Source organism: Oncorhynchus clarkii, chromosome 33 (genome assembly GCF_045791955.1).
Source record: "Oncorhynchus clarkii lewisi isolate Uvic-CL-2024 chromosome 33, UVic_Ocla_1.0, whole genome shotgun sequence".
In the NCBI taxonomy this organism is placed as follows: Eukaryota; Metazoa; Chordata; class Actinopteri; order Salmoniformes; family Salmonidae; genus Oncorhynchus; species Oncorhynchus clarkii.
In genome coordinates, this window is record NC_092179.1 from 4433082 (window position 1) to 4454800 (window position 21719).

Consider the following 21719-nt stretch of genomic DNA (forward strand, 5'->3'; position numbering starts at 1 on the left):
AAGGCACTGCATCTCAGTGCTAGAGGCGTCACTACAGACCCTGGTTTGATTCCAGGTGGTATCACAACTGGCCGTGATTGGGATCCCATAAATAAGAATTTGTTCTTAAGTGACTTGCCTAGTTAAATAAAAGGTTAAATCAATAAATAAAAGGCTCTCGGGAGTCTAGGTATCAGAAGATACAGTGTAATCCAGTACCAGATGCTTTCACCTCTACACAATAGTCAACAGGGTTGTTATCGCTTCAAATTAAGTAATACTCATAGAAAATGATGGGCTTTAAAAGGAAAATATATATAATTCACACCAACCCTGGTAGTTGGTGGCCCTGTATGGTTCAGTTTGTGGATTGTGGGTTCGATTCCCAGGGCCACCCATTTGTAAAATGTATGTATGCATGAATGACTAAGTCGCTTTGGATAACAGCGTCTGCTAAACGGTACCTATTATTATTATTTATTATATTAGTTGGGCAGCCATTTTCAAGCCAAATAATTCAAATTGGAGGGTTAGGGGGATATCTTACCTTTTCCTGGTATTTTTTCGTCCTTAATTACTGAAATCAGATATAAAATGAAATTAACTTCCAATGAATAATATACATTATTAATTATATATAGAAATTAAACTGGGTACTGTTTCCATGAGTTGAAAAGCAGAAAAACTGTAACAGCTGAAATTGCTATAAAAAAAAGTCAAACAAACCCTAACCATTCCAAATCAGCCAGAAGAGTGTAGATTTGGTGAGCAAGCAAGTGGAAATTAGGCACTTTTATTTTGCTTTGTATACTCTAACAGTAGTCCATTTTGTCAGAAGTAGTGAGAAGGAAATGTAATGCAGCTTGACCCCGAGAGGAAGAGATAAGGGGGGACAGTCCAGCACCTTGACACCATAGAGATAGATAGAGGACTCATCTATTTATACAGTATGGGCAGTGCCATTGAGGTTACAACTCATAGGAATCCCCACCCAGTTGACTACATTGACTATTTTAAAATGGTGGAAGCCCTCAATGGCACTGCCCATGCTAAAACTGTCTTTTGGCCACTAGAGGCCTCTATCATTCTCTATGCTCGACAAAGACAAACCAAACCAAACTAAACCGATGCAGAGCAGAAAGAGAGACAGTGAAGGAAAGAGAGAGAAGGGATGAGAAAGGAACAGCCAATGGCACAATGTTCAGTGGATGAAGTTAATCTGTAAAGTCCAGCATTAGCCTTCAGCATACCTACCATGGTGACATTAATCTAATCATCTATGTTTAAAGAGCAAAAAAACAAAACATTTAAATTATCCTTCGCTTTACTTGGCGGTTGTTGATTGGTTTTTACTTGTTTACCCTCTGTATAGGCCAATGCATCTACAAATTGACAACCAAGGTAAGTGGAAAGTCATGTGACTTTTTCCACTTCTATCATCCCCAAATATCTAACATCATAAGGCCCCATAAAGCCCCCTTTACATAGGACTAGTATTACTATAGAACATTGGTTATGTAATTATTACCCCAGCATGTCCGTTTTTCAAATGGACGATTCCCATGTGATTAGTTTCACTAAACTTTCACGTCACTAGCCTTCATTATGGATAAAGTCAAAATAAGAATGCATATCAATAAGAACCATGAACAGTTTACAGGCATTGAATTAACTGATGTATTATACTCTTTTAAAAGAGAAGTAGCCACGGGGAAAGTTGACATTCATCTGTAGGCTTGCACTAGTCAAGTGGGAAGGGTGTTGTGTAGGCAACTGTAAGTTAGCAGTTAAGAGGGAAGTGGGCTGTGATTAAGTGTTAGAGAGAAGTGACCAGGAGTTAGTGTAGGTACAGTACGCTACTGTAGGTTAGCAGTTAAGAGGGAAGTGGGCTGTAATTTAGTGTTAGAGAGAAGCAGTTACAGACAAGTGACCAGGAGTTAGTGTAGGTACAGTACGCTACTGTAGGTTAGCGTTTGGCACTTGTTAGCTGCAGTCGCCATAGGTGCACTCACAGGAGGAGACGTTGAGGGCCATGAAGTGATTTCCCAGCTTGTTGGTCGCAATGCAGGTGATGGTCAGGTTTCCTGTGGGCACCACCGTGATCTTGTGAGTTGCCTTGCCATTGATATAGGAATTCTCCTCCTGATAGAACAAAGCCATTTGGGGCGTTTAGAAGGAGCACACACAGGCATATGAACAAAAGTCCAACAATAGACCCTCGGTCACGCTTTTTCTAACATGTACACACGTATGCCTACACCACATTAAAACATACAAATTTAAACTTTTAACAAATGTCTAAATCTACAGCTGTGGTCAAATATATTGGCACCACAAATTAATAAAAAATGAAAAGCTTGAGTCAATAAGTATTCAACCCCTTTGTTATGGCAAGCCTAAAATAAGTTCTGGAGTAAAAATGTGCTTCACAAGTCATGACTACCTACATGACTACCTCAACTCTGTACCCCACACATACAATTATAAGTAAGGTCCCTCAGTCGAACAGTGATTTTCAAGAAAAGTTTCAACCACAAAGACTAGTGATGTTTCCCAATGCTTTGCAAAGAAGGGCTCAAATTTAAAAAGCAGACATTGAATATCTATTTGAGCATAGTGAAGTTATTAATTACACTTTGCATGGTGTATCAATACACCCAGTCACTACAAAGATACAGGAGTCCTTACTAACTCAGTTGCTGGAGAGCAAGGAAACTGCTCTGGGATTTCACCATGCTTGGCTTGGCTCCATTCCGTTTCTTTTTTTTATCCTGAAAAAGTCACTACCTTGGAAAATAGTTAATAGAAGGTGTCTATTAGAGACGGGAGTGAAGAAATCTAAAACACCCTGGACACCGATGAGAGAGGTTTGGGAATAATAACTACTGATATGGTGACATATGGCCCGATTCTCCAAGCGGAGCTAGAGGATTTTAATAAAGCCATGGGAGCGCTGAAAGAAGCGCACAAGTATTCTACCAATTCGGCTCGAATATGGGTAATTAATAGATGTACTGAGATACAAAAAGACTGGGTACAGGAGTACATTGATAGAATTCGCACTTCGGCTTTGATGGCAGGTTTGAAACCTGTGATCAAATCGACAATGTGGGGGTTGTGGATGAAACGGAGAAAAATGTTTTGAGAGTGGAATATAACTCCGGTCACGTCGCAGACGTGCGAGGGGTTAATACTGCCACAGTGAAAATCACTATCAGTGGTTTCAATGGCCAAGGTAAGACGAAGAAACATAGCAACAAAAAAAACATAAAAACGTAGGGAGATAATTCCCTGTTTTAGATGTGGGACTATCGGATATTGGAGGAATGAGTGTAAGGTGGAATTAGTGAACATAAAAGTTCAATCAGGAGAAACAACAGGGATTATCCAGTCGCAGTACATTTCAATGACCTGAAGCATGACATTTCTACCTTTAGATTTTGTGGCGTAGAGAAAGTTAAGATATCGGACGGACGGACGGACGGACGGACGGACGGACGGACGGGGGGGTGATATTAATAATACTCTGAGTAACAGAGAATGTTTTGGGATTTCCACCCTCCTGACATTATTTCCTAAAAGACTTAATGATGAAATGCCTATGTATATGTTATGTTGTGAATTTGAACATGAATTATGTGCCTATTTAAGATTACTCTGATGTTTTTCGTACGATGTACCCAATGATTTATGAAAACTTGCTATGTCCTCATTGTGTTTAATACGTCTTATTTATACACTTTTGTAATATTTATGAAATACATATTGTTATATTTGGGAGCACTTATTTGTTTTTCCTTTGCCTCCAACCCCCTCCGACGTGTGGAACGGATGTGGGTGGGGCCAGGTCTACATAAGGGTGCACATTTCAAAGAATTCACAAAGCTCTGACGAAGGCTTATTAAATATTAGTGATACTATCAAGAGCTTTGGGTAAATTTACAAATGTACTTTGTTCAGTCTGCATATAGAGGGAAAAATACATGTTAATAAGGGATGACAGTTACTCCAAATGGATTGTGATGTGTATTGCTGATTTCATTTTTTGGTTTTGTTTCAATACAAAGTTCACCAGATTGGGACTACTGGAGTGTGGGATTCCCCGAGGGGAACTCCCTGATCTGGTAATTCTTCACCAGTAAAATAAGGGAGTATGAACCAAGTTTGAAAATGGTTTCAACAGTAACCGTATGTTGTTATGCTCTTTGACATTTGTCGTAGAGATAATGTTATTAAGACAATTGGGAATGTAATCATTTGTCATATAGTCAATGCTTGTCTGGATTTCCTGAAACAGAAATGAATTGAACTAAACTGTTGTTCTGATCTATCCTCTCTTGAGGTTATCATGGAAGGTGATGTCAGATCGTGTCTTAATGCATGGTAGGAATAATTTGACCACAAACAAACAGTGTATGTGAACCTCAAAACCCTCCCTAACCGGCTGAAGAAAGAGCAACAAAGGCATTCAATGCGACAGTGACTTTTAACTCTCCCATCTGAGTCTGAGCCAAAACTGGGTACGGTCGGCAGTAGTGCTGAGACCGAGCGTATGGAGTTAGCGTGGAGAGAGATAATGGCTCAGGTGAGAGACTTGTGTACGTGGGAGAAACGGATGTATCTATTTGGATATTGAAATCGGGACATGATCAAGGGCCATCAAATGTGACGGGCAAAAGCTATATGTGTCGTTGGGAAGATGAACTGTAACGCTATCCGAAGAAGACACGCTAGAAAGATAAGTGCTGGGAGAAGGGGGGGGGGGGGGGGGGGGGGTTGGTCTACACACGGCAAACAATTTAGACTAAGAATGCATTGAGATACCGATCTTTCATTACCAGGCCACTCGCGACCGGATAACAGGGACAAAGGGGGGTTGTAATGAGAAGAGTTATTGCTTTTATAAAAGGTTCCTTTTATAAATGTACCTTCTAACCGGGATGATGTGTGCTAGGTTGAGAAGCGGGAATTTGAGTCATACTCAAAATAAGCACTAAGGACTGGCATTCTAAATTTGGGTTGGATCATTTATAAAATGTTTTAGTTATGATTCGGATACAGTAAGAGAGACTTGCTTTCATACGGTGAGGGGTGGGGGCACTGCTAAAAGTTATTAGGCCTAGGGAGGCTCCAGAAACCTTATCTCTATCTCTCCTCCAACACGGAGGTTATTAGAGAACTCACTGGATGATAGCTTGGGTCAACCATGAAGGTTTTATTTTGTTCTCTTTTGTTTTACTATGTCATCAGAATGTTTATGTTAAATCACATCGATGCATAGAGATGGCTGGATGATGCGGTATAATTCATTGCATACACGGCTCATAGTCTGTGTTTTGTAACAACACCCAAGGATGAAAATGAAGGAGACGGCATGGGAGACCAGCATAACATGGGTATAGAACATAACGGATGGACGGTTCTTTCCCAGTTTTAGTTGCATCAAGGGTGGTGTGAAGTTACTAAAACATGTACTTTTGTTCTCTTTCCTTTTCAAGTGAATATGTTTTTAGGTTCCGTGGAACATCAGAGTGATCATTGTTCCAGAGGAGGGGCTGATGTATGTTGACTAACTGATTTGAGAATGTGTTAGTATGTTTATAACTGTAGAAGTGCATTAGGAGTAGTGACTAGTGTGTTATGGGTTAGATGGAGGTGAGGTACACATGAGGCCTGTGTTTGAGACAGAATGTTTACATAAGGTTGTTACGTGGGATGGAACGTGACTGCGGTGGAGATCTGTGGGGGCTCATAAATTAAGGTTGTGGTGATAGTCTGGGAATGATACCACTATGTATATAGTTACAGGAGATAGCTCATAGGAGAGGGAGGACAGCTAACTGTGCACAATATAGGGACTATTATAAAGTGAAATTGAACATTACTCATACCCAGATCATGGTGAGTAGAAGAGATAGTGGTGGCATTTCAGACACTATGATAAGATTTTAAGACAACTGTGACTCAGAGTTTTGTTAGGTTGGATATTCTTCCAATTTCTAACAGCCAGCGAACACTTGACAGATTACATGCAGTAGTTATTCTCATGGCAGTCGCTGTAGGGACAGTAATTGAAGGAGGTTATAGTCATGGGCCATGTTAGTAGTAGCAGGGGTTACTTTAGTAGCATTGTAGGGATATCAGTTTATGAGGACTCATGCCACATGGATGGGTAAGGGTTGGAGAGAAGGAGGAGTGCATCTAAATTGGAGTATATATACTTGTGTTGGTGGAAACATGTTTTGTCTGGGAGAATAAACTTGGTTAAACTTTCATAGTGCCCGTTGAGGTTTTTACTCTGAAAATTAGAACCTAACAGTACCTTGTTGCAAACAGGATGCATGTTTTGGAATATTTATATTCTGTACAGGCTTCCTTCTTTTCACTCTGTCAATTAGGTTAGTATTGTACAGTAACTACAAAGTTTTGATCCATCCGCAATTTTCTCCTATAACAGCCTTTAAACTTTGTAACTGTTTTAGTCACCTCTTTGGCAACTGAGTTAGGAAGGACACCTGTATCTTTGTAGTGACTACCAATAGGTGCCCTTCTTTGGGGCGGCTGGTAGCCTAGTGGTTAGAGCATTGGGCCAGCGATCAAAAGGTTGTTAGATTGGAGATTCTGCCCATGAAGAAGGCAGTTAACCCACTGTTCATAGGCAGTCATTGTAAATAACAAATTGTTCTTAACTGACTTGCCTAAGGTTAAAAAAAAGGTTTTAACAAAAATTGCGAGGCATTGGAAAACCTCCCAGGGATTTGTGGTTGAATCTATGTTTAAAATTCACTGCTCGACTGAGGGACATTACGGATAAATGTATGTGGCGGGCACAGAGATGAAAAAATCATGTTAAACACTATTACACAGTGAGTCCATGCAACTTAATATGTGACTTGTTAAGCAAATTGTTAGCCTAAATAAGTTCAGGAGTAAGGGGTTGAATACTCATTCACTCAAGATTTGAGCTTTTCGTTTTATATTAATATGTAAAAATTAAGAAAAACATCATTCCACTTTGACATTACAGTGTTTTGTGTGTAGGCCAGTGACAAAAAAATCTAAATGTAATTCATTTTAAATTCAAGCTGTAACACAACAAAATGTGAAAAACATTAAGGGGTGGGTATACTTCTGGGGGCACTGTATTTCATTTTTGTCAGTAATGATACCAGAGTCTGACACATCTTGCTTATCATATCATATACACTGAAAAATATATAAACACAACATGTAAAGTGTTGGTCCCATGTTACAAGAGCTGATATAAAGATCCCAGAAATTGTCCATATGCACAAAAAGCTTATTTCTCTCAAATGTTGTGCACAAATTTGTGGTCCATGCACCTGAGAGGTGTGGCATTTCAAGAAGCGGACTAAACAGCATGATCATTACACAATTGCACCTTGTGCTAGGGACAATAAAATGTGCAGTTTTGTCACCCAACACAATGCCACAGATGTCTCAAGTTTTGAGGTAGCATGCAATTGGCAAGCTGACTGCAGGAATGTCCACCAGAGCTGTTGCCAGAGAGGTTAATGTTCATTTCTCTACCATAAGCCTCCTCCAATGTCCTTGTATAGAATTTGGCAGTACGTTCAACCAGCCTCACAACCGCCATGTATGGCTTCGTGTGGGCGAGCGGTTTGCTGATGTCAACGTTGTGAACTAAGTGCCCCATGGTGGCGGTGGGGTTATGGTATGGGCAGGCATAAGCTACGGACCATGAACACAATTACATTTTCTCGATGGCAATTTGAATGCACAGAGATATCGTGACTCGATCATGAGGCCCATTGTGAGGCCCATTTCTTCTGTGACCAACATATGCATATCTGTATTCCCAGTCATGTGAAATCCATTGATTTATTTCAATTGACTTATTTCCTTATATGACCTGTAACTCAGTAAAATCTTTGAAATTGTTGCATGTTGAATTTATATTTTTGTACAGTATGTATATATGATATATAATAAGTGAGTTGTCTCAGACTCTGTGGCCTTGTGGTTAGAGTGTATGTCCAGAGATTGAAAAGTTGGGGATACGATCCCCGGCCGAGTCGTACCAAAGACTTTAAAAATGGGACCTGATGCCTCTTTTCTTGGCACTAGCGGTCCTGTACATCAAGCTGCCTCATGCTACAGAAACAAGAGATAGGCTCCTGCCCCTATGGGCCGTTTTGTCTCAGACAAGGCTTCCTTACCGGCTTCACTTAGTGGGACGTCACTACAGTGGCACAAGCGTGTCTGTAAATTACAAAACACACACAGCAGACTTACATTTGTGCCGTTGACGCTCCACTGGACACTGGGCCGGGGCACACCCTCGGCCTCGCAGGTCAGAACTTTGTGTCTGCCATCCTCGCTATGGTGCTCGGTCATCTTCTTGATGACTGGTGTGCCTGTTGGACACACAGCACCAGGTTGGTTGTGCACAGCTTACTGAATGACTTGCTTTCAGTTCAGTCCCAGAAAGTGGTTAAATGTTGAGATGTCACCACAAGTTCTGTTGTGTAAATTGACTTACAGCATATGGCTCATTTACATGACAATAACATTTTAGACACCATAGCATTTCTATAATTTTCAATAGTGCCTATCTTTCCATTTTTGGCACTGAGGCATACAGTTGAAACTACATAACAGATTGACATTAGGCCACCTTTGAGGCCTGAAAACGTGTGAGAGATCAATCACTCAAACTGGAGGCAATGTCAACCTGGGAACCAATATCAAAGAGGGAGAGAAAAGGGATGCGCACCTTCTACTACCAGTTGGAAGGACTGGCTGCGCTTGATGCCTGCAACGGACACCTCACAAACGTAGAACCCTGCATCAGCGTACGTCACATTGTCAAACCTAGGCGTTTCGTCCAGCTTTCTGTTGTCCTGGTAGAGTGAAGTGAACACAGACTCATTAGATCAAGCAACAGTCATCCTGGCTTATACACACATTTACTTCATATATGCAGTATGTCGCTGGGCATAATCATGGGTAGTATTCGAAACTCACTGCGTTGTCTTTTTGTTTTAAATGTTAGTTAGGGCTCGATTCAATCCATATCGCAGAAGATCCGTGCTATAGGGTGATTGAAATTTAAAGGCAATATTCCCAAGCATTCACGGTAACGCTGTATATGTCAGCTCAATCAGAAAGGACCTTTTCGTTTCAATCACACTATACCGTGGATCTTCCGCGACACAGATTGAATGAAGCCCTTTTTTGGGGGGCAATTTGAATACTGCAAAGGTTATTTTGTCAACAGAAGATGCCACTGTTAGTATGATGTTATTGGATTTCAGTAACTATTCAGCCTTCTAGCAAAATGTTTTTTGTTTTTGTTTTACCTTGGTCCATGACACTTTAGCATCGCCGGAGGCGTCCTGCTCCATTTTCACCAGCAAGGTGTCCCTGACCATCTTAAGGACCTTTCCTGTTGGGCTGAGACTGAGATCCAAGTCTAGGGGAGAGGAGAGAGAGAGAAGGATTGTTCAGAGTTCCTGTACACTAATTTTTTTGTGTGCCTATCACTGGTAACAAAGCCCCCACAAAACCGCAGAGGTTATGGGTTCACGTCCCAGTGCCATGAGCAGTCCCGCAACTTGGTGACTTTGTGATTCAGGGAGGACACGTTCCCTCAGAACCCTCTTCTCCCAGGACCCCTTCCAGCAAAGTTATTGTCTCTCCCTCACACACTCAATTTAGTTGTTAGGAGCGGGACATAAGCTTTTGCTCAAGATGAGTGAAATGTGGCGAGACGGGGATGTGGCTATATTCACAAGACAGTCTTAGCCGGGGCCCTTTTGAACTAAGAACTAAACACACCTCAGAAGAAGTGAGTGAGTGAGTGAGTGTCTAACTATTCTTGTGGGGACCAGAAGTCACAAAATTTGACCAACTGGGGATATTTTGTTGGTCCCCACAAGGTCACATGCTATTTCTAGGGGGTTTAAAGTTAAGGTTAGAATTAGTATTAGAATTAGGTTTAGGGTTAATTTTAGGGTTAAGGTTTGGCGCTAGGGTTAGGTTTAGGGTTAAGGTTATTAGTTCTTCCCACTGCCCACCCAAACTGCACTCCCCTCCCAGCTAATCCTCTTGAAGATATATTTGATTACCTTCCCTTGCTCCTGTGACTTCATTTACAGTGGATAAAGGAGCTTGTTAAGAAAGTGCAAAATGTTGTCTATACTCACAGCTCACGACAACCTTTTCCGAGGCCTCCATTTTGTCATCGTCGACCAGCGAGCACTTGTAGTCTCCGGTGCTGTTGCGCGTAACGGCAGTCAGAGTGAAGGTGTCGGAATCTTTCACCGTCACTTTCTGGCCCTGTTGAGGGTAGGGGGAAAGGTTTGCATTGTGTTACCACACCAAAATTGACAGGCAGACAGCCACTAGTGAAAGAAAGTAGAGGGACAAGGAGTGGTGAGGGAAAGAGGGAGAAGGAGTGGAGAGATACATGGAGAGGTGGGTGAAGGATGGTTAAGGTAACGGTGACAGATTCTGTCACGAACAGTGGGGTACTGTCCACATGGCTTGGCCCCACAGAATTAAATTGAACCCAGAGATTTTCTATATAAATATTGGTATCTCAATCCTTGATTCCCCCAGACACTACAGAGGGAAACCTGCCTTGATGCTGAAGTAGAAGCTGGTTGGAGGAGGGTTGCCGTCCGCATTGCACTTCAACGTCACGTTGTCGCCCTCTCTGATGGGAGCCTTCGCCAGCACCTGGAGGCTCAACTTCTCTGTTGGATCTAAAAGCCAGATTCAGAGAGGTATAAAGGGAGTGGAGAGACCAGAGAGAGAGAAAAAAGAGAGATAGACAGAGTAAGGATAGAGAAAGAGAGAGGGGAAGAGAAAGATAGATTGAATAGCCCCCGCGATATGCAACTTTTCAGGGAAGTCAGGAACCAATATACAGTCAGTTAGGACCGCCAAGGCTAGCTTTTTCAAACAGAAATTTGCATCATGTAGCACTAATTCCAAAGAGATTTGGGACACCGTAAAGTCCATGGAGAATAAGAGCACCTCCTCCCAGCTGCCCACTGCACTGAAGTTAGGAAATACTGTCACCACCGATAAATCTACGATAATCGAGAATTTCAAGAAGTATTTTTCTACGGATGGCCATGCTTTCAACCTGGCTACCCCTATCCCGACCAACAGCTCTGCACCCACCGCAGCAACTTGCCCAAGACCCCTGCTTCTCCTTCACCCAAATCCAGATAGCTGATGTTCTGAAAGAGCTGGAAAATATGGATCCCTACAAATCAGCTGGGCTAGACAATCAGGACCATCTCTTTCTAAAATTATCCGCCAAAATTGTTGCAACCCCTATTACTAGCCTGTTCAACCTCTCTTTCGTATCGTCTGAGATTCCCAAAGATTGGAAAGCTGCGCGGTCATCCCCCTCTTCAAAGGGGGAGACAATCTAGACCCAAACTGTTGCAGACCTATATCCCTCGCTACATAGTCGTCGCCAAACCCACTGGCTCCAGGTCATCTAAGTTTTTGCTAGGTAAAGTCCCGCCTTAGCTCACTGGTCTCCTTAGCAACACCCACCCGTAGCACGCGCTCCAGCAGGTATATTTCACTTGTCATCCCCAAAGCAAACACTTTCTTTGGCCGCCTTTCTTTCCAGTTCTCTGCTGACAATGACTGGAAAGAATTGCAAAAATCACTGAAGCTGGAGAATTATATCTCCCTCGCTAACTTTAAGCATCAGCAGTCAGAGCAGCTTACCGAATACTGTACCTGTACACAGCCCATTAACAAATAGCACACCCAACTACCTCATCCCCATATTGCTATTTTTTGTTGTTGTTGCTCTTTTGCACTCCAGTATCTCTACTTGCACATTATTATCTGCACATCCATCACTTCAGTGTTAATGCTATATTGTAATTATTTTGCCACTTTGGCCTATTTATTGCCTTACCGCCCTAACCTTACTACATTTGCACACACTGTACATAGATTATTCTATTGTGTTTTTGACTGTACGTTTGTTTATCCCATGTGTAACTGTGTTGTTTTTGTCGCACTGCTTTGCTTTAACTTGGCCAGGTTGCAGTTGTAAATTAGAACTTGTTCTCAACTGGCCTACCTTGTTAAATAAAGGTGAAAAAAAAAAATCATCAATGTAAGCCTACTAGAAAGTGTGTGCCCTCAGGCCTGGAGGGAAGCAAAAGTAATTCCTCTACCGAAGAATAGTAAAGCCCCCTTTACTGGCTCAAATAGCCGACCAATCGGCTTGTTACCAACCCTTAGTAAACTTCTGGAAAAAATGGTGTTTGAACAGATACAATTTCACAGTAAACAAATTGACACCAGACTTTCAGCAAGCTTATAGGGAAGGACAATCAACAAGCACAGAACTTACACAAATGACTGATGATTGTCTGAGAGAAATTGATGATAAAACTATTGTGGGGGCTCTTGTTAGACTTCATGGCGGCTTTTGACATTATCGATAATAGTCTGCTGTTGGAAAAACATATATGTTATGGCTTTACACCGCTTGCTATAATGTGGATAAAGAGTTACTTGTCTAACAGAACACAGAGGGTGTTTTTTAATGGAAGCCTCTCAAACATAATCCAGGTAGAATCAGAAATTCCCCAGGGTAGCTGTTCAGGCCACTTGCTTTTTCAATCTTTTCTAACGACATTCGACTGGCATTGAGTAAGGCCAGTGTGTCTATGTATGTGGATGACTCACCACTATACATGTCAGCTACTACAACAACTGAAATGACTGCAACACTTAACAAAGAGCTGCAGTTAGTTTCAGAATGTGTAGCGAGGAATAAGCTAGTCCTTAATATCTCCAAAACTAAAAGCATTGTATTTGGCCTAAATCATTCACTAAACCCTAAACCTCAACTACGTCTCGTAATTGTTAATGTGGAAAATGTGCAAGTTGAGGTGACTAAACTGCTTGGAGTAACCCTGGATTGTAAACTGTCATGGTCAAAACATATTAATACAACAGTAGCTAAGATGGGGAGAAGTCTTTCCATAATAAAGCGCTACTATGCCTTCTTAACAGCACTATCAACAAGGCAGGTCCTACAGGCTCTAGTTTTGTCACACCTGGACTACTGTTCAGTCGTGTGGTCAGGTGCCACAAAGAGGGACTTGGGAAAATTGCAGTTGGCTCAGAACAGGGCAGCACTGCTGGCCCTTAAAAGTACACGGAGAGCTAACAATGATATGATTAAAATACTAGCACACATGCATACCCCACAAGACGTCTCTTCCCAGTACCCAAGTCTAGAACAGACTATGGGAGGCGCACAGTACTAAACTCAGCAAAAAAAATGACATCCCTTTTTCAGGACCCTGTCTTTCAAAGATAATTCGTAAAATTAAAATAACTTCACAGATCTTCATTGTAAAAGGGTATAAATATTGTTTCCGATGCTAGTTCAATGAACCATAAACAATTAATGAACATGCACCTGTGGAACGGTCGCTAAGACACTAACAGCTTACAGACGGTAGGCAATTAAGGTCACAGTTATGATAACTTAGGACACTAAAAGAGGCCTTTCTACTGACTCTGAAAAACACTAAAAGAAAGATGCCCACGGTCCCTGCTCATCTGCGTGAACGTGCCTTAAGCATGCTGCAACGAGGCATGAGGACTGCAGATGTGGCCAGGGCAATAAATTGCAATGTCCGTACTGTGAGACGCCTAAGACAGCGCTACTGGGAGACAGGACGGACAGCTGATCGTCCTCGCAGTGGCAGACCACATGTAACAACACCTGCGCAGGATCGGTACATCTGAGCATCACACCTGCGGGACAGGTACAGGATGGCAACAACAACTGCCGAGTTACACCAGGAACGCAGAATCCCTCCATCAGTGCTCAGACTGTCCGGAATAGGCTGAGAGAGGCTGGACTGGCTTGTAGGCCTGTTGTAAGGCAGGTCTTCACCAGACATCACCGACAACAACGTCGCCTATGGTCACAAACCCACCGTCGCTGGACCAGACAGGACTGGCGAAAAAGTGCTTTTCACTGACGAGTCGCGGTTTTGTCTCACCAGGGGTGATGATCGGATTCACGTTTATCATCGAAGGAATGAGCATTACACCGAGGCCTGTTCTCTGGAGCGGGATCGATTTGGAGGTGGAGGGTCCGTCATTGTCTGGGGCGGTGTGTCACAGCATCATAAGACTGAGCTTGTTGTCATTGCAGGCAATCTCAACCCTGTGCGTTACAGGGAAGACATCTTCCTCCCTCATAGGGTACCCTTCCTGCAGGTTCATCCTGACATGACCCTACAGCATCACAATGCCACCAGCCATACTACTCGTTCTGTGCGTGATTTCCTGCAAGACAGGAATGTCAATGATCTGCCATGGCCAGTGAAGGGCCCGGATCTCAATCCCATTGATCATGTCTGGGACCTGTTGGATCGGAGGGTGAGGGTTAGGGCCATTCCCTCCAGAAATGTCCGGGAACTTGCAGGTGCCTTGGTGGAAGAGTGGGGTAACATCTCACAGCAAGAACTGCAATACTTAATGCAGCTGGTGGCCACACCAGATACTGACTGTTACTTTTGATTTTGAATCCCCCTTCTTTGTTCAGGGACACATTATTCCATTTCTGTTAGTCACATGTCTGTGGAACTTGTTCAGTTTATGTCTCAGTTGTTGAATCTTGTTATGTTCATACAAATATTTACACATGTTAAGTTTGCTGAAAATAAACGCAGTTGACAGTGAGGACGTTTCTTTTTTTGCTGAGTTTACATAGAGCAATGACTACATCGAACTCTATTCCACATCAGGTAATTGATGCAAGCAGTAGAATCAGATTTTAAAAAGCAGGTAAAAATACATACACCTTATGGAACAGCGGGGACTGTGAAGAGACACACACAGGTATGGACACATGCATACACATACAATGTGATATTGTTGTATGGTGGTATTGAACATTTTGTGTTGTGGACATGTGGTGGTGTAAGGATGTTATATGATGGACTGTTTTATCTTTAGCTCATTCAGTAAAAACATAGTTCACTGTTTTTTCTTTTGTTTTATATTTAATGTGGGTGCTTTGGTGTGTTTGGACCACCAGGAAGAGTAGCTGCTGGGGATTCCTAATAAATAGAAATACTTGACAAGACTGAATCCAAACATTACACTGTTGATTTTATGTGCATTTTACATGTACTGTACTTTTCACACACAACAAGCACACATTTGTTTATTTTATTCTTAAAACATGTCTAGTCTATCCATTCGATGTGTATACAGGATGTGTTATGGCGCCAGAGAACTGCCACAAAGAGTAGAACCAGCTTTTTTTACTTTTGACCATTAGATGTTCAATGTGTCTTTTGAAATAAATATTTAAGAAGGAATAGTTTCACCATATTAAAACAGTTTAGTTCAAGTTTACGGGTTGACCTTAAAATGAGGGACATGAATCACTAATAAATCATGATCTTGAGAAATAACTTAGTCAAAGCAATGAAATAGTATTTTGGGGGGGTTAGTGGCTTAAAATCTTCCTGTAAGTCACAGAGAATGCACAAAAATGTATTGAATTTTCCATGTGGTCTATATTAAAGGGTAGTTACATTTCATATAACAGGATTTTAAAATGCAATATTGGTGCATAATTTCTACTTAACATATCAAAAGGTATGCAAAGGCGCTCATTTCATGGAACAACCCAGTACACGTAAAGTTCTGCCCATTGGACGTTGGTTGCAATGCTCATAATATGACAAATGAATAAACAAACTTGACGAGAGCATGCACATGAAAGACATGGGGTCACTACATGATGTAGGGGCCACTACTGATAATGTATCATGTTTGTAGTCATTGTTGTAGTCATTTAAATGCATGTTAGTACTTTTGGTATGTGCCAAGTACAATAAAAAGGCATTTTGGCAAAATATATTGTTGCGGCGGCAGCAGCATATTAAAGGCCTTGGATGCGTGGCTTGTTGGGGAGCGTGGCTTTATCTTAGTGCTTTTTGGCATCCCATGAGACGGATTGTCTCGCCAGTTAATGTGTAATGTTGTGTTCTGAGGTTAAAGTTCAAGGTTGTACACTGACAGTTCTGTACTCTTAAATTGTATTTATTAACTAGGCAAGTCAGTTAAGAACAAATTCTTATTTAGAATGACAACCCACTGTTCCTAGGCTAAGTTCCTTCTTCAGGGGCAGAAAGTCAGATTTTTACCTTGTCTGCTTGGGGATTCGATCTAGCAACCATTTGGTTACTGGCTCATTGCTCTAACCACTAGACTACCTACCGCCCCTAATGTACTTGTCCTCTTGCTCAGTTGTGCACCGGGGCCTCCCACTCCTCTTTCTATTCTGGTTAGAGACAGTTTGCGCTGTTCTGTGACGGGAGTGGTACACAGCGTTGTACGAGATATTCAGTTTCTTGGCAATTACTCACATGAAATGGCCTTCATTTCTCAGAACAAGAATAGACTGAAGAGTTTCAGAAGAAAGTTTTGTTTCTGGCCATTATGAGCCTGTAATCGAACCCACAAATTCTGATGCTCCAGATACTCAACTAGTCTAAAGAAGGCCAGTTGTATTGCTTCTTTAATCAGAACAATAGTGTTTTCAGCTGTGCTAACATAATTGCAAAAATATTTTCTAGTGATCAATTAGCCTTTTAAAATGATAAACTTGGATTAGCTAACACAACGTGCCATTGGAACACAGGAGTGATGGTTGCTGATTATGGGCCTCTACACCTATGTAGATATTCCATAAAAAAATCAGCCGTTTCCAGCTACAATAGTCATTTACAACATGAACAATGTCTACACTGTATTTCTGATCAATTTGGTGTTATTTTAAAAATGGACAAAAAAATGGCTTTTCTTTCAAAAACAAGGACATTTCTAAGTAAACCCAAACTTTTTAACGGTAGTGTATATTGATAAATACATGTGAAAATATATTCTTTAATGCATTTCAGAATACATTTTTGAAATACATTAAATACTTTTTGGGATGCAGTTAACATATACTGTGATATAAATTGTACGTACAATTATGTATTTTAAATACATTCAATAATGTATTAAATAGTTTTGAAAAGATACATTATCTGTCCGATTTTAAATACTTCACATGTAACCTAAAGACATTAATCTAAACATATATTTTTTTTTCTTCTACCGTATGGGTCTTTTCCCATTATACTCAATTTTCGTCCATTTTGTTCCTACTGGATACGCCCAAGGGCTGTAGGTTTGATTAAAGCATGTGCTGAATATCCTAAAACAGACTATATTAATATATGATTATCACTCATTCTGTGACAGGTTCATGTACATCTACTGCAGGTCAAAGACCTCCAGGGGGCAGTGTGGTCCACTCACAGTGAATGATGAAGGTCTCGGGAGCGGACACCTGTGTTTCCAGGCTGTGTTTGGCGGTGCAAGTGAATTTGGCTCCCACGTCGCTTTTCACCGCTGTGTACTGCAGACCGGACGTGGTAGTGGACAGGCCCGTCGACGGATCCATCTTCACACTGGGCGTGATGATGATGGCTGAGAGTGCAAACAAACATAGAAAACAAATAAGAGGATGAGTCACTGGTGGTAAGAGTTGTCACGGTCAGAAGAGGAGAGACAGATGAAGCACATGACAGTCTAAAGGTGAAGTGTAACAATATGGGATAGCCTGAATCCAGACAGATTTACGACTGTCAATAGGTGGTGAATATTTTATCCTATTAATTTCGTATGTACAGTGCATTCGGAAAAGTATTCAGACCCCTTGACATTTTCCACCTCATTCCAACAAGAAGAATTGGGTCATATTTGGTTGATATGTTGATCAATGAGATTACAATCTATTTTCACCCCCTCAAAAAGACAGTTAAAAGTTTGTTGAATTTCTGAAGTGTTATCACTATGCTTTCAACCATCTAAAAGCATAACCAAATTCTAATGGAAAATCAACGTCAGATGTTTGTTTAATTTATTTTACTTAGCTAGGCAAGTCAGTTTAGAACAAATTCTTATTTTACAATGACAGCCACCCTATACAGCCTGCAGTCAGCATGCCAACTGCACACTCCCTCAAAACTTGAGACATCTGTGGCATTGTGTTATAATACAAAACTGCACATTTTAGAGTGGCCAGCACAAGGTGAACCCGTTTAATAATCATGCTGTTTAATCAGCTTCTTGATACGCCACACCTGTCAGGGGGATGGATTATCTTGGCAAAGGAGAAATGCACCCTATCAGGGATGTACATTTTTTTTAAATTTAATCAGGAAAGTCCGTTAAGAACAAATTCTTACTTTCAATGACAGCCTAGGAACATTGTGTTAACTGCCTTGTTCTATGGCAAAACAACAGATTTTTAGCTTGTCAGCTCGGGGATTTGATCTTGCAACCTTTCAGTTACTAGTCCAACGATCTAACCACTAGGCTACCTGCCGCATGCACAGAATTTGAGAGAAATTAGCTTTTTGTGTGTATGGAACATTTCTGCTATCTTTTATTTCAGCTCATGAAACCTGGGACGAACACTACATGTTGAGTTTATATTTTTGTTCAGTGTACGTATGGTGCCTTCGGAAAGTATTCATACCCCTTGACTCATTTTGTTGTGCTACAGCCTGAATTCAAAATGAATTAAAGCATTTTTCCCCCTCACCCATCTACAAACAATACCCCATAATGACAGTGAAAACGCATTTTTTTGTAATGTTTGCAGATGTATTGGAAATTAAATACAAACATCTAATTTACATAATTATTCACACCCCTGTCAATACTTTGTAGAAGCCCCTTTGGCAGTGATTAAAGCTGTGAATATTTAGAGGTAAGTCTATAATAGCTTTCCATACTTGGATTGTGCAACATTTGTCCATTATACTTTTCAAAATCTCTGTCAAATTGTTTGTTGATCATTGCTAGACAACTTTCAGGTCTTGCCATAGATTTTCAAGTAGATTTAACTCAAAACTCAACCACATTCACTGTCTTCTTGGTAAGCAGATCTAGTGTAGATTTGGCCTTGTGTTGTAGGTTATATTCCTGCTGAAAGGATAATACATCTCTCAGTTTCTGGTGGAAAGCATACTCAACCAGGTTTTCCCCTAGGATTTTGCCTGTGTTTAGATACATTACGTTAATTTTTTGTCCTGAAAAACTCCCCAGTCTTTAACGATTACAAGCATACCCATAACATGATGCAGCCACCACTATGCTTGAAAATATGGAGAGTGGTACTCAGTAATATTTTGTATTGTATTTGCCCAAACATAATACTTTGAGACAAAAAGTCAATTGGCAATTTTTTTTGCCCTATTACTTTAGCGCCTTATTGAAAACAGGATGCATGTTTTGGAATATTTTTATTTTTTACAGGCTTACTTCTTCCCACTCTGTCAATTAGGTTAGTATTGAGTAACTACAATGTTGTTGATAAATCCTCAGTTTTCTCCTATCATAGCTATTAAACTCCGTAACTTTTTTAAAGTCAGCATTGGCCTCATGGTAAGTCCCTGAGCGGTTTCCTTTCTCTCCGGCAACTGAGTTAGGAAGGATGCCTATATCTTTGTAGTGAGTGGGTTTATTGATACACCATCCAAAGTGAAAGTAATAACTTCACCATGCTCAAAGGTTTATTCAATGTCTGTTTCTTTTGTAAAACTTTTTTTTTTTTACCTCTCCACCAATAGGTGCCCTTCTTTGCGAGGCATTGGAAAACCTCCCTGGTCGATGTGGCTGAATCTGTGTTTGAAATGCACTGCTCGACTGATGGACCTTACAGATAATTGCCTATGTTAAAACACTATTATTGCACACAGTGAGTCCATGCAAGCTATTTACATCGTTTGTCCTGTAATTATTTAGGCTTGCCATAACAAAGGGATTGAAGACTTATTGACTCAAGACATGTCAGCTTTCCATTTGTGATGAATTTTTTTACGTTTCTAAAAACATGACTCCAGTTTGACATTATGGGGTGGGGTATTGCGTGTAGGCCAGTGACATTATTTTAAACATTTAATCCATTTTAAATTCAGGCTGTAACACAACACCATTTTGAAAAAGTAAATGGGTCTGAATACTTTCTGAAAGCACTGTCATGCATAAATCATCAGATAAATGTTTGTGATTTGGAAAATAACATATACTTAGTTTTACCTGCATTAAGTACCAATTTCAGTTCAACAAAAGGCTTTGACAGAGCCTGGTCAGCTGTGGGGGCAATATCATAGTATGACACCCTTTGTTATGTCCAGAATTAAGAAATAAGTCATTTGTGATCCACAGAGTCGAAGGCTTTAGACAGGTCAATAAAAAGGTCTGCACGGTGATTCTTCTTATCCAAACAATTAAGAACATCATTTTCAACCAAAGTAGCCGCCGAGATGGTGCTATGAAATGGTCTGAAACCGGACTGGTGTACATTTAGAATACATTTCGTAGTTAAAAAAGGATCTAAGTTAAGTATTTACCAAGGATTCTAGAATCTTTACTAGGCAAGAGAGTTTGGAAATGGGGCGATAATTATTTAGGTCACACTGGTACCAGAAATAATTGAAAGGTTAAACAGATGTTTTAAAGATACTACAATCAGAGGAGCAGAAAGCTGCAGCAAGAAAGGATCAAGCAAATCAGCCCCAGTGGATATTTCTACATAAATCTAGCAAAAGGTGTCACAAGTAGGGAGTTGTTGAAATGAAAACAAAGATTCAAAGACTGTTGTCTGACTGTTGTTTAACTGTTTGTGCGGCTGTTGGTGGGACAAGACGTGATGACATACTCTTTCCATCAGCCACCAGCAGCTTGCCGTTTTTGGACCACATGATTACGGCGGCAGGGTTTGCATCTGCGGCCGTACACACGCCTAGCTGAAAGAGACAAAAAACAACATAACAAATCAAACCAAAAGCAGCTCCGTTATTAAGAACTGGTTCCCTAGACACAGATTATTTTGGAGATCTTTTGGAGATTGAGAATGCTTTTTTAATCCAGGACAAGGCTACTACATTTGTGTCCGGGGAACCAGCCCTAAGAGACTAAAGTGAAAGTGTACAGTCTATATATGGATGCACTGAGAGTTCATTGCTGAATCTCTATTCCTGGAGCCCAGTGGTTACTGTATGACGGTCAGAGTAAACAGCATTCAGGGGCATGACTAGAGAAACCGAGAGAACAAAGGAGACTAGTGCCCTTTAAATACTGGTGTCATGTGTCATTTCCTACCACACTGATAAAAGCTGAGTCATTGGTCCAGATAGACAGATTCTTTCCACGTTATATGGTTGTTATATATCAGTCTATAATCTGCATATACCTGTGTAGAACCTGTGTATCTGCCCATTGAAATGTTTGTAGTACTTTGGAACATTTCCTGGTAATCGACCAAGGTAGGAATGTTGATTATGACTGTATGCATTTATACAGTGAGCCCCAAAAGTATTGGGACAGTGAATTTTGTTGTTGTTGTCTTGGCTCTGTACTCCAGAACTTTAGATTTTAAATTATACAATGACTATGAGGTAAACAACATTTTAAAAATGATTTAACCTTTATTTAACTAGGCTAGTCAGTTAAGAACAAGGTCTTACTTACAATAACGGCCTACTCCGGCCAAACCCTAACCCGGATGATGCTGGCCCAATTGTGCGCTGCCTTATGGGACTCCCAATCACGGCCGGTTGTAATACAGCCTGGAATCGAACCAGGATCTGTAGTGACACCTCTAGCACTGA

General features: G+C 40.9%; 1 protein-coding gene across 2 annotated transcripts in view; it reads right to left on the reverse strand.

Annotated features, from left to right (window-relative positions):
* The window catches only part of LOC139392499 (activated leukocyte cell adhesion molecule a), a 62504-nt gene that overhangs the window by 2677 nt on the left and 38108 nt on the right, over positions 1 to 21719 (reverse strand). For both annotated transcript variants that reach the window (XM_071140495.1, XM_071140496.1), the window contains exons 5-13: positions 20768 to 20855; positions 17356 to 17526; positions 10606 to 10730; positions 10170 to 10302; positions 9324 to 9436; positions 8738 to 8864; positions 8257 to 8378; positions 1992 to 2121; positions 527 to 556 (exon numbers count right to left, since the gene is read on the reverse strand). In XM_071140495.1, coding sequence (XP_070996596.1) covers positions 527 to 556; positions 1992 to 2121; positions 8257 to 8378; positions 8738 to 8864; positions 9324 to 9436; positions 10170 to 10302; positions 10606 to 10730; positions 17356 to 17526; positions 20768 to 20855 — 1039 coding nt within the window. The remainder of the gene's footprint in view (positions 1 to 526; positions 557 to 1991; positions 2122 to 8256; positions 8379 to 8737; positions 8865 to 9323; positions 9437 to 10169; positions 10303 to 10605; positions 10731 to 17355; positions 17527 to 20767; positions 20856 to 21719) is intronic.